The sequence below is a fragment of the Physeter macrocephalus genome, chromosome 1 (genome assembly GCF_002837175.3).
Source record: "Physeter macrocephalus isolate SW-GA chromosome 1, ASM283717v5, whole genome shotgun sequence".
NCBI classification, from domain to species: domain Eukaryota; kingdom Metazoa; phylum Chordata; class Mammalia; order Artiodactyla; family Physeteridae; genus Physeter; species Physeter macrocephalus.
In genome coordinates, this window is record NC_041214.2 from 79,838,124 (window position 1) to 79,850,997 (window position 12,874).

At 42.1% G+C, this 12,874-nt stretch overlaps 1 protein-coding gene across 2 annotated transcripts in view; it reads right to left on the reverse strand.

Annotated features, from left to right (window-relative positions):
- Positions 1 to 12,874, reverse strand: part of MASP1 (MBL associated serine protease 1) — a 46,831-nt gene that overhangs the window by 17,027 nt on the left and 16,930 nt on the right. For both annotated transcript variants that reach the window (XM_007111538.4, XM_024124218.1), the window contains exons 3-5: positions 4,988 to 5,165; positions 3,221 to 3,352; positions 927 to 1,123 (exon numbers count right to left, since the gene is read on the reverse strand). In XM_007111538.4, the coding sequence (XP_007111600.1) occupies positions 927 to 1,123; positions 3,221 to 3,352; positions 4,988 to 5,165 (507 nt within the window). The remainder of the gene's footprint in view (positions 1 to 926; positions 1,124 to 3,220; positions 3,353 to 4,987; positions 5,166 to 12,874) is intronic.

Genomic DNA, 12,874 nt, shown 5'->3' on the forward strand with positions numbered 1-12,874 from the left:
ATATATGCATATAGCTGATTCCCTTCGCAATACAGCAGAAACTAACACACCATTGTAAAGCAATTATACCCCAATAAAGATGTTAAAAAAAATTAAAAATAAATAAATAAATAAAAGAACAGGAAGGAAGCCAGTGGGGCTGGAACAGAGGGAATGCCCCGGCTTGAGGTTGGAAAGGCAGGCAAGGGCCATATTGTGTTGAGGAATTTATGTTTACTCCAAATACAATCTTGATGTAACTTGGCTTTCATAGAGTTTACCCTGGATTCTATGAGAGAGCCGACCATGTAGAGCAAGAGTGGAAGCCAGCAAACCCGCCAGGTAGCTTTGCAGTTGACCGGAAGAGACCAGGGTTTGCACTCAGATGGAGGCATTGGGGATGGAGAGAAGGGAAGACGCACTCTGGACTGGTCCGATTTCCCAGCTCCCAGGCCCGGTCCTGCCTATGCCTTTAACTCTTTCTCCTTCCACCTCTGAGGACCAGCACTCTTTAACCCTCATTTGATGAATTCTGTAATCCTGGGTACATCTCCATCTTGTCAGCCTTACCGTGGCAAGGGGGAAAAGTGAAGCCCCAAGAGGTTACGTGCCTGGATAAGGCTCATAGCATAGCTCCCAGGATATGATGTGTGGTAGACAGAGTTCTAAGATGGTTCCCATGACCTTCACCCTGGTGTTACTTCATGATGATGTTATGTTACCTGGCAGAAGGGATTTTGCAGGTGGGCAAAGGGCTAGTTTGGGATCAGGGAAGATCCCTAGACTGGATACAATTAAGCTGGTAGATGTTATTTTAAATCATTATTTTTAGGAAGAAACCTGCTTGGCCCCCTCTCCTGGAAGAAGGGAGGGCCAAGAATGTCCATTTTCCCAATTCATCCAAGATTTTCCAGCATTCCCAGGGCTTATGCCCACTGTCTTCTTACCTTGATGTAGTCATAGGGGCAGGACACCTCAGGATGGTCCTCAATGTCGAAAATGTCCTCAAACTGCAGGCTGATCATGAAACCCTCCTCCAGCTCAATGGTGTAGACACATTCGGAGCTCTTAGGGTAAGGGCTGGGGAAGTCGGGGCTGGTGATCACGCCAGCCCTCTGCGTGAAGAGGTTGTCACTGCACTCCACTGTGGGAAACACACCGGAGCAAAGTGGCACACCACACCCATGGCCACAGCAACCCCTTTCTTATCTGCTACTGTACAATTTTCCCAGTGGTCCTGAGAGGCAAGTGGGAAAGGAGTCATTATCCCCATTTTACAGGTGGGGAAACTGAAGTTTAGCGAGGGGAAGTGATTTAACCAAGGTCACACACCCAGTAATTTGCAGAGTCAATACTCAAAGGCACTGAGTGTGATAAGCTTTCTTGTCAAATTCTCTGGTCTTCGTGGGGGGCTGGAGGGGTCTGAGATGGAGTGGTCTGGGAGAAAGTCTGGTCTTCTTTTGTCCTGCTCTCCCCTCAGCCCAGGACTCCCTGGGGTCTCTGCTCAAAGCCTTCCTTGATCCCTCATATAACACAGGACCTTCACATGTACCCTCACCCTCTGGCCCTGGTCTTGCTTTTGTTTCTCTTCATGCTGCTGACCACTGCTTGCCAGTATGAAATATATTTGTCAGTGGATTTTCCTGTCTCCACTAGACCGTAAGTTCCCTGAGCTCAGGGATTCTGCTCTGCTCCTCACCACAGCTGCAACCCAGCACCCAGGGTCCTGGATTCTGGCCATGGCTGAGCCCTGCCAAGGCCCTGTTGTTTGCCACTGAACCATTGTCCTTGGGCTGACCCATCCTGGATCTGGCATGACAATTCTTCCTAAGCCTTTGTTTATCCTGCTTATTTGTAAACGAGAAAACTGTGGCCAGAAAGGAGGCGTGACTAACCTGAAGTCCCACAGCTATGAGCTGCAGAACAAGGTTTAGAGTGGTTTCTGAATCCCGAAGCTTTCATTTTCTACACCAACCACTTTCATGGGGAGAATATCACCCCTAAGGGGGCCAAAATTGGTTCTTTGGGAGGGGGAGTTGTTACTCTTTTTATGCATAATACACAGATAGACATACAGTGCATAAACATATATACAGTATGTCTGTGGTATTAAAATTTCATGGGTGAGGCAATTAGGAAGAGAATGTTTAAAAAGGCTCCTGGGGGCAGAAGTGAAAATGAAAAACAGGATTGGGAAACATTGCTCATTTTTAGCCCCTCTGTACTCAGCACATAGTAGATACTCAATAAATACTTACTGAATGAAAACCATGGAAAATACAACCCTCTTCAAGAAAACTCCTGTATGTGCCTGCTTTGTACTGATGGGCCCTATAGGGTTTTATTTGGAAGTAAGTAGAAGTTTTTGAAGGAGAAAGGAAAAAAAATCTTGTTTCCAGCCTTTCCCTCCTCCAGTGATCCCTCACTCAGCTTCCAAGTGATCGTTCTAAAACACAGATCCTTACCCTGCAGTCATACTAATCTACTGGCAATTCCCCAAACATTCCAAATTCTGTCATGCTTCTGAATGTTTGCAGAAGCTGTTCTCTCTGCCTGGAGTGCCCTCCTTTCCTTGTTCTTTCTCCTTCATCAAGGGCACCATCTCTGAGAAGTGCTTGCTCACTTCTCTGCGCAGACTCAGGTCTGATGGTACCATGTCCACGCGTCTTTTACAGCACTTACTACATTTTACCATTTTCCTATGTGGCTATTACCTGCTAGCCAGGAGGTCCTCATGGAAAGTGGCCTAGTCCTCCTATTTCTCTGAGTTCTCCTATTTCTCCTCCTATTTCTCCTATTTCTTCCCTCTTCTTTCCCTTGCACTGAGGTTCTCTCTATCACAGAGGAACTTGAGGGGCCATGAAAGAGCAGGAAAAAAGGAGCTGGTGGGTGAAGCCTAGTTCATGGTTCAGGACTGGGAAACCTGGGTTTTCCCTTGACTTGGCCAGTTACTTACAGTAGAAGAGGAAATAGGGACTAAAGAGCAGAAATTCCTGCTGCCCAGGAAGAAAGATGGACTAGAGGCTAGGGCTTCTGAAATGAGGTCCTCTGAGAACCTGAACCCGACTTCCAGGCTGGTGGGCATTTCAGCATCTTTATCCCTGTGATATCTGAGGCACAGCTCTCTGATTTCATTTTAAATCATTCCTACTGCATATCTGTCCTTCCTCTGAGCCTCCCCTAATCTTATCGGAAATTATGGCGCATAATGGTGATTCACAGAATCATCGCTGGGCCCCACCTCGGCATGTCCTGTTGTCTGTGTGGAGGATGTAGCCAAAGCGGCAGGAGCAGTAGTAGCCGCCGATGTAGTTATGGCAGTAGTGGTCACAGGACAGCTCCTCGTCCTCCCGCTCCATGCACTCGTCCACATCTGCGGGGCAGGTAGAGCCTCTCAGTCAACCAGTTCGTGTGTGATGGTGAAGACAACAGCCAACATTTACAGAGCACTCAGTACGGGCCAGTCACTGTGTTGGGAGGTCCCTGCATTCCCTCATTTAAGCCTCACCGAAGGCCCATATGTAGCCACTATCTCCATTTACAAATGAGGAGACTTACCCAAGATCACAGAGAGCCTGGTTCAAAGCCGGGCAACCTGACTCCGGGTGGTGCCACTGTTCTCTAACAGTTGTGATAATAGCCAGCAGGACCATTATGATCCCCTTTCTACAGATGGTGAAACTGAGACTTAGGGCCATTAAAGAACTTACTCCGAGTCACACCAAGAGTTAAGTGGTGGAGTCAGCATTCACATCAAGGTGGGCTGGCTCTAGAATCCGGGCTCTTAACCTCTCCTCCATGCTGCTTCTCTCTTTCTAAGTCCCTATGGGGGTCAAGCCCTATCCTAGGCATTGGAAATATAAGGATAAAGAGATGTATGTTCTCAACCCAGTTTAAAAATTGGAACATATATTTCTTCCCAAAAGATACAGGAATGGCCACGAAGCACATGAAAAGATGCTCAGCATCACTAGGCACCAGGGAAATGCAAATTAAAACCATAATGAAGTACCACTACACACCCCACGGAATGGTTAAACATTTTTTAATTGCTAACATCAAATGTTGGTGAGGATAAGGAGCAGCCAGAACTCTCATACATTGGTGGAGAGATACAAAATGGTGCAAACACTTTGGAAAAAGTTTGACAATTTCTTATAGAACTAAACATACACCTACCATATGACTCAGCAATTCTGCTCCTAGATATATACCCAGCAGAAGTGAAAACATGTTTGCAAAATGGCTTGTACAAAAAGGTTCATAGAAATTTTATTGACAGCCAAAAAATGGATAGAACCCAGGTGTCCATCAATAGGAGAATGGATAAATAGATTGCAGTATATTCATACAATGGAAAATTACTCTGCTAGGAAAAGAAACAATTACTGATGCATTGCAACAACATGAATGAATATCAAAAACTTTATGCTGAGTAAAAGAATCCTCACCTCACAAAATATATTCTGTATGTGTTCATTTATATGTAGTTTTAGAAGTGGCAAAGCTAATCTATGGTGGAAAAAAAATCAGCACAGTTGTGGCCTCTAAAGGAGGTGGGAGTGGGTTGCAATTGGGAAGGAGTACAAGGGAACTTTTTGGGTTAATGATAAAGCTCAACATCTTTTTTAGGGGTTTGTGTTACACACAAATATAAATTTTTGAAAATGTAAATGTACTTAAGATTTGTGCATTTCATTGAACGTAAATTTTACATTAAAAGAAAAAAATGTGAATAGATTAGATAAACAATATGCATGCTAAAGTATTTAGGAAGAAGAGTACTGATGTCTGCAATTTATTTTGAAATGCATCAAAAAAGATGAATTAATGGATAGAGGATAGATAGATGGATAGATAAGTGATAGAGCAAATGCAGTAAGACATTACTGGTAGAATCTATGTGGTGAGTATCAGGTGTTCATTTTAAAGAAGAGAGCACAAGGCACTTTTAATCTTGAGAGAGAAAGGGAGACCTGGGGATGAGCCACCCACTTCGCTAACTTACCCACAGCCATGTAGTGGGCATCAAAGCCTGTGAATCGCTCCTCGTTGGAGAAATCTGAACGGAAAGTGATAGACATGAAGGAGCCAGGGGAGAGGACCACTTCCTGGCCAGGGGTCTGTTCTGTGTCTGTGGTCTCCCTGCCACAGAAGGTTGCCAGCACCTGGTCTTCAGTTTCTACCTTTAGGGTCAAAGAGAAAGGGAACAAGATGAGCAGCTTCCCAAATTAGCTTCTCTGCTGGTCTCCAGGAGAAAAGACGGAGGGGCTGCCCACAAGTAGACCAGGCAGCCTGGGAAAGCCAGAGAAAGGGGTTTAGAGATTCTGGGATTTGAGGAAAGACACGTTACAGGTTAAGTCAATGTGGCCGTCCAGCCACTGTTTCACTCATTTTGTTTAGGTCCATCAGAAGTAGCTTGGCATTTGTCATTCCTGTTGACAACAAAATGGCTTATTTGTTAAAAATAGCTCAATGTTAAAATAAATAAATTTTAACATTGGATAATAGAATAAATAAATAAGAAGAGCTAGATAATCTCACAGATAGATTCTATACGCAACAGGAACTTACATTTCCAGGAAAAGAAAGTTTATACACAATATAAGTCATTCATTGAACATTCAGTGTGTGCCTGACACAGAGCAAAGCGTGGGGTGGGGATGATGGGAGATGAGTAAGACGCAGAGCTGTCACGGGGAGGCGGTGTTCAAGGGGAGAAAAACAGACAGAGACAGAGCTATCATACAGTGTGACAAGTGTCTCATTGGGGATACGCTCAGAAGGAGGTGAAGGATCCCCATTAGGATGTATGCTGCAAGAGAGTGAGACTTTAATTAATTAATTACTTGTTTATTGATATATCTGAGCTTTATTTATAAAATGATACAATATCTGTATCAGAAGTGGAAGTTTTTAAAAAATTGCATATGCTTTTTATTTATTATTATTTTTATTGCAGTATAGTTGCTTAATAATGTGTTATTTTCAGGTGTACAACAAAGTGATTCAGTTATACATATATATGCATCTATTCTTTTTCAGATTATTTTCTTTATAGATGTATCTTCAGTGCATGGCGCAGGACCTAGAACATAGCAGTTACCCAATAAATATTTGTCATTAAGAACTAAAAGTGCAAGACCTATTCTGAGAACAATGAGATGCCAAGGAGTCTGTGGGGATTGTAGGAGGAGATATATTTGGAGGAATAAGTTGAAACTAGATTACAGTTGACCTTGAATGACATAATAACAAGTGACTCAATTCTGTGAGCAAAGGGAAGACGTAATCAGAATTGTATTTAATAGGTAGTCTTAATAATACAGAAACTACTGGAGTCACCCAGAAATAGTTGCATTTGTGTTAAGACTCAGATGCAAATATTGCTGATTTGCTAAAGAATTCTCTACTGTGCAAGAGTCTGAGGCCCTGGGTAAATTCAGAGACCCAAGGAGAGATTCTAAACTGATTGCCTAAAGCAGAATTTGTGTGTTTGGTTTGGGAAGCACAGTGCTGTAGCTGGTTGGTATATTTATTTGACTACCAATACTTGGCCTACCTACCACTCTATCATGTACACCTACTGCGATCCTTTTAAGGTAGTGTTTCTGTTTGCAACCTCGAGATTGGTATTTTAACCAAGATGCATGAGAAAAATTTCTGACCAAGAATGATTTCTGCTGCCTTTCAAAGTCATTAAAGGAAACTTCTCAAAGGCTGCCTATCTCTAGTACCTTCTAATGAATTCATTGTTTTGTTCATTAGCTTAGTATGTCAGAAGTATCTTAACATTTGACACTTCTGTTTTGAAACTAATGATTTATTTATTTAAAATAAGTGGGAGTTTTAAAGAAAAACAATTTGCCCTGGCAACAAAACACAAGGACAATTAATCACTAACTTTGGGAACTGAAGTGTAAACAGAAGATGACATCATAGCTTTGCTATTTTTTCCTCTTCTCTGCAGATACTAGCCCAACTCACATCAGCCTTATTGCTATAGAATGTGCCTATCTGCACACAGCTGAAATGTCACTTCCTTGAACATCACAGCTGGTTTGCTGTTTTGATGATCTGAGTTTTCCAGGTAGCTGAAGTTTTTACCTAGCTATGATTAAAAAAAGTTTTTCGAGGGGTAGGGGGGTGTAATGCTTTTTAAAGTGCTTTATTCAAATCCCTGCTTTCTCAGGTAAAACATGCAAATCCTTCTTGGTGATCCAGGGACATTGTTATGAACATCAACTATCTTAGGGATATTGAGTTATGTAATGTTGCTTGCCCTGCTTTGAAGGTCCCCAGACTATTATGCCTTTGCAATTCTTATATCTTCTTTATGTAATGTTTTATTCACTGTTTTAAAATCAGTTTATTCGCTGAAATATGTTGTAAAATAGAAACCAGTTAAGCTGCTATCATTAGAACTTAATAAAAATAAGACAAAATGGATTTAAAGTGAGGGCCTGGGAGAAGGCTTCTTCTATGAGTAACTGCATGAGCTGGAATGCACTATCTTGGTGACCTCTGCTTTGGAGTGTATGGACCTGGCATTTAGAGGTCCTGAGCCCTATTCCTGACTCCACCATAAACTGTTATGTGGCTGACTCCTGTAGCTCTCAGTTATCCACCTGGTAAACTAGGGGTTTCAACTTGCTGAGCTCTACACTCTCTTCCAGTCCTGACATACTAGTATTCTAACAAGTCATCTTATCCATACATTAAATAAACCAACTAGAGGATGGTGAGCAGGAATTTCAACACACAGATTGCTTCCTGCTGAAGAACTTGATGAACTTGAACTTGTTTGTGGTCTATAACCATATGATACAGAATCAATTACTAATGAAGAGTCATGCCTTGAGCATTAACACTTCCAGGCATAGCAGCCTCCTTCCTAATTCGGTATTCCCAAGGTCTCTGGGGTTCTATAGTACCTATAGCAATGGACACTTTCAAGTGAAATCAGCCAGAGATAATTTGGATTAGGGAGAGACCTAATGAAAGTCTGTGATAAACAACCTCCCTCCTTGTAACTTCCAGGCTTAAGGACCGTTTATGATGGCAGGTAAACGATCATCACCTGCAGGGCCTCACTATTCCAGAGGACAGTTAAGCATGCCCCAGCTGAGACCCATGGGGAAATTTGAGCCAGATATACCTTTAGAAGCAGGGAAGAAAAGGCCCCAGGGCCCTGGGAATTCAGCCTGCAGCTCCGAATAAACTCCTGGAATATCAGAGCGTGGAAGGAGAGACCCTTAAGAGCTGTTTCAATCCCCATCCTTCTAGAGGAAACTGAGGTCCAGAGAGGGGCAGTGACTTGCTCAAGAGTAGAGAGATAATCATGATTCCCTGATACTTGTTTTGTTTTTGGAACTGTTTTGACCCTGGAGAAAGGAAGCCACCAACCCAGAGAGTGCAAGGCAAAAGACGTAGGCACTTTGCCAAACAACTTTTCTGGCTCAAGGGCCTCTTGAAACTTTATCTTGGGTGCATGGACTGTCTCCCAGAGAGGATGTGGCTCAGTGACAGTTCTGGCCATAACCTAAACAGAGGGGTCACTGGCCCTACTTAATATCTTCAGCCCTTGCTATGATTGTAAAATTCTACAAAAACCATTGACTTCTGAGTACAGATGGAGGCTTGAGCTCTGGCTTCTGTTCAGACTATACCATTTCTAGGGTCATCGTATTAACATGATGGAGGGAAATACCTTATCAAATGAAAACACAAAATTCGTAATAATAGAGAACCATCTGGCTGGGGATCACAGACTCTTCATTTTTCTACTTCTTATTATGGGCAGCCATGTCCTTTCAGACTGTTGTGATTTAGGGCACCAACACATGGATGCATGTCCTCAATTTGCTTTCTTTCAACTCATCTCAGCAAATATTTATATAGCAAATTCTGTCTGCATTATAATGTGAAGGATGTCAAGAATTACTTATTTGTTGCACGTGCTTAATAAGGAAGTCCCCTGCCTCTGGGAATGTAAAATTTAGTAGGAGAATAAGTATTCAAATGTGTATGTGTTAGGGAATCACAAGATTGTAGTTATTGCAATGAAAGCTAGGAAGCCCCAGGGCTTATAAGATGGGAAAATATTGCATCCAGCTGAGAGGAATCAGAGAACACTTAAGAAGAAGAGAATGTTCTTTGATCTGGAGACTGAAAGGTGAGTAGAATTTAGGCAGGTAGAAATAGTAGGTGGAGGGTTTGGGGGGCAGAGGGGAGGACATCCAGGCAGAGGGGATAGCGAAGTCCTGGGGGCATTAGGAGTCTCAACTGCCCCTCCCTTCCCACCACCACCTAGGAAAGGGGTTCTATTGATGTAGGAAAGGGGTTCTATTGAGGATAGGGAGCAGGGGAGAGAGATCTAAGGAAAAGAAGCCAGAGCCTGTTTTCTATGAATTTTCTACTTTAGTAGAAACAGCACAAATGTCCTAGGCAAAGCTAAGGCAGAGCAGCAGAAAACTTGGTCAGATTTCTGTGGGAGGACAGCTATGGCTGCTTTCCACATGTCCATAAGGTTATCTCACCAGAGCTTAACAAATACACTGACAGCCACCCAGTGGGAAACTTGAAGCCCAGATGATTTAAATGAATCAAGCAAGGTCATTATCTAGTGAGTGGTGGCTTCAGGTTCACAATGCAGCATCCTGATTCCCTAGTCAATAATGCTCATGCTCCTTTAAGACAGGAGGCAAACAAAAAATGCTGTCCTCTACTGTACGATATCACTTATATGTGGAATCTAAAAAATAATATGACCTAGTGAATATAACAAAAAAGAAACAGACTCACAGATACAGAGAACAAACTAGTGGTTACAAGTAGGGAGAGGCGGGCAACATAGGAGTAGGGGATTAAGAGGTACAAACTATTATGTATAAATAAATAGGCTACAAGGATATATGTACAGCACAGGGAATATAGCCAATATTTTACAATAACTATAAATGGATTTTAACCTTTAAAAATGGTGAATCACTGTGTTGTACACCTGTAACTTACATGATATTGTACATCAACTATACCTCAATTAAAAAAAAAAAAAAGAGGCCGTCCTATAAGCCCAAATGCCTGAGAGCTTTGCTTGTCGATGTTCCCAAGCTTCATTCTGGAGCCCCACTGACATCTCTGGGCCCTTGAAGAGCTTTTCAGATTTAATTTAGTCATTCAGGGAGTGTGCTGAATTGTCCTGCTGTCAATTTAGTTAACCTGGGAACCATGTTCCCCAGAATCTCCTTCTCTCTATAGTTCCAGGTTACTGTTGGCCAAAAGAGGAACTTGTGTGAGTTTGGAAGGCAATAGTCCTTACTCTCTGGAGGTTGTTTTATGATCAGATACAGAGATGGACAGATGTAGATGTGCCAATAGGTTCTAATTGTCTTCACTCTCCTCCTCTCTGCATCCAGCTCTTCTTTCCTGCTTCTGGCTCTGATGACTAACAGTGGCCCAGGCCCACCAGAAGCTTGCAGGTGTCCCCACAGGCATAGTAGCTGCTCAGAGCCAACAGCTTCTCATAGACTTCTCTCCATGAGCTCCCCCTTCATGGCCCAACTTTGGCTTCTTCAATAGGCTTGAATTCTCAGATTTCTCTGAAGATGCCAATATTTCCACCCATGCCAGGGCTTCACGAAAATGGATAAGTGAACTGTCTGTGGTCCTCCAACTCTCTGTCTATGAGAAGCTGGGATCTTTACTTTCCTAGGCTCTCCTATAATTACATGAGTTCTAATGCCCATAAATAGCTGTTATCTCACAATACTCACAGAGGCTCTGCTTTTCTGACTGAACTCTGACTGATACAGACTGGAGCCACAGAAATGACCTCAGGCAAATCCAGCAAAAGGACCATCCTGCCAAGTCTAGACTAAACTTCTGACCACAGAATCATGAGCAAATAAAATGGATATTGTTTTGGCTACTAAATTTTGGAATGGTTTGTTACACAGCACTAGACATGTTATAGGGAGTAAGGAAGTAATCTGGGACAAAGAGAGACACTGACCTTTGTGAACTAAAATTTTAAGAATTACAGTCTCATGGGGTCTTAGGGCCTTGAAATTTACCTCATTTAACCTCTTATTTTTCTACCACACCCTTGAAAAATTCACACCACCTTTTCACAATCAGTTGCAGAGATGAGAAACTCACTACCTTCCAAGATAGATGAGGCCATTTTGAATTATCTTTGGCTTAGAAAGTTCTTCCTTGGTCCCATATTTGGGAATATAATTTAGGGGAAGATATTCCAATTGTGAAAAAAACTTATGAACAATGATGTTTCAAGCAGTTACATATAATAATAGAAAACTGGAAACAATGTAAATACCCAATTCTAGGGGAACTGTTGCATTAGCATTAGCTTAGTTAAGCAGCTATTAATTATTGCATTAATGGAGAATTTTCAGTGATCTGGAAACATTCTTAGTAGGTTATACTAAGTGAAAAAGCAGGGCAAATTGTATATTCAATGTAATTATAACTATGTTGAAAGTATACATTGAAAATAAAAAGTGGAAGGAATTAGAGCAAACAACAATGGCTAGTGAAATGATAGGTAATTTTTCTTTTTCCTGTTTTTATATTTTAAAAGTATTTTAAAAAGAAATTTGGGCCCACAGCTACTTCCCTCTAGCTTCTACCCAATGGCATAAAATCAGTTGGTTCAGGTCAATCGACAAAGGGAGCACACAGGTGGGGCAGCTGAACCAGCCTGGAAGTTCAGGGTTGGTTTCCAGTCTCTCCATCTCTTATAACCACCTGAGTCTTCCCTTCCTCATGGTCATGTATGGAGACCCCTCATCACTCTCTCACTTCCTTCTCTCGTTTTTTTTCTAGCCCTTGGGTCCCAACAAAGCTGAAAAAGAGGTGAAAATTTTTGCTTTAATTCCACACAAACAATACAGTGAAAAATAAAATTCTGAGAAAACAATCAAGAAACTCGGAACAACTAAAATTGACATATGGCAGTACGTGGCAGGGAGGGTCTCATGTCAGGGAACAGTTTTTGTGATTGTCAAGTCCAAGAGGGACCCAGAGGATGGGGTGTAAGTGGAGGTATGAGGGGAGATAGAAGAGATCCTTGGTGTGAAATTCCTGAAGACTTTCAGGGAAAGAAGAGGAGAGGGAGAGAGGGGGCATGGAGGATTGAACATTTAAGAATGTTTGTGGTAAGAACATCTCTGCCCTTTTTTGGTTCTCAAGAGAGTGAGTCAAACTGTGAATTGCTTTCAATTGTGTAAGTTTTCTGTTTTTTTGGATGTAACCCTTTACTGAGACTGGATCATGTGGGACCTCATCTTTATATAGGTTGCACATGAGTCTTCACCAATTAGTAGATGTTAGGGAAATTATTTAAATTCTCTGTGTTTTAGGTTAAATTGTATTCCCTAAAAGATATGTTCAAGTCCTAACTCTTGGACTTGACTTTATATGGAAATAGTTCTTTGCCTATGAAATTATGTTAAGATGACATCATACTGGATTAGGTTGGACCCTAACCCAATGACTGGTGTCCTTATAAGAAATGGGAAACTTGGACACAGAGACATACACAGAGGGAAGTGTGAAGACAGAGGCAGAGATTGGAGATATGTGGCCATAGCCAGGAATGCCAAGGACTGGCAACAACTACCAGGCAGCTAGAAGAGGCAAGGAAGGAGCCTTCCCTAGAGACTTCAGAGGAAGCATGGCCCCACCAACACCTTGATTTCAGACTTCTGGCCTCCAGAACTGTGACAGAAGCAACTGCTGTCATAAACCACCAGGTTAATGGCAATCTGTTATGGCAGCCCTAAGAATTGAATACACTCTGTATATAGGTTTTTCTAATTTGTAAAATAGTGAAAATAATAGTATTTATAAATCATAGGACTTTGTGAACATG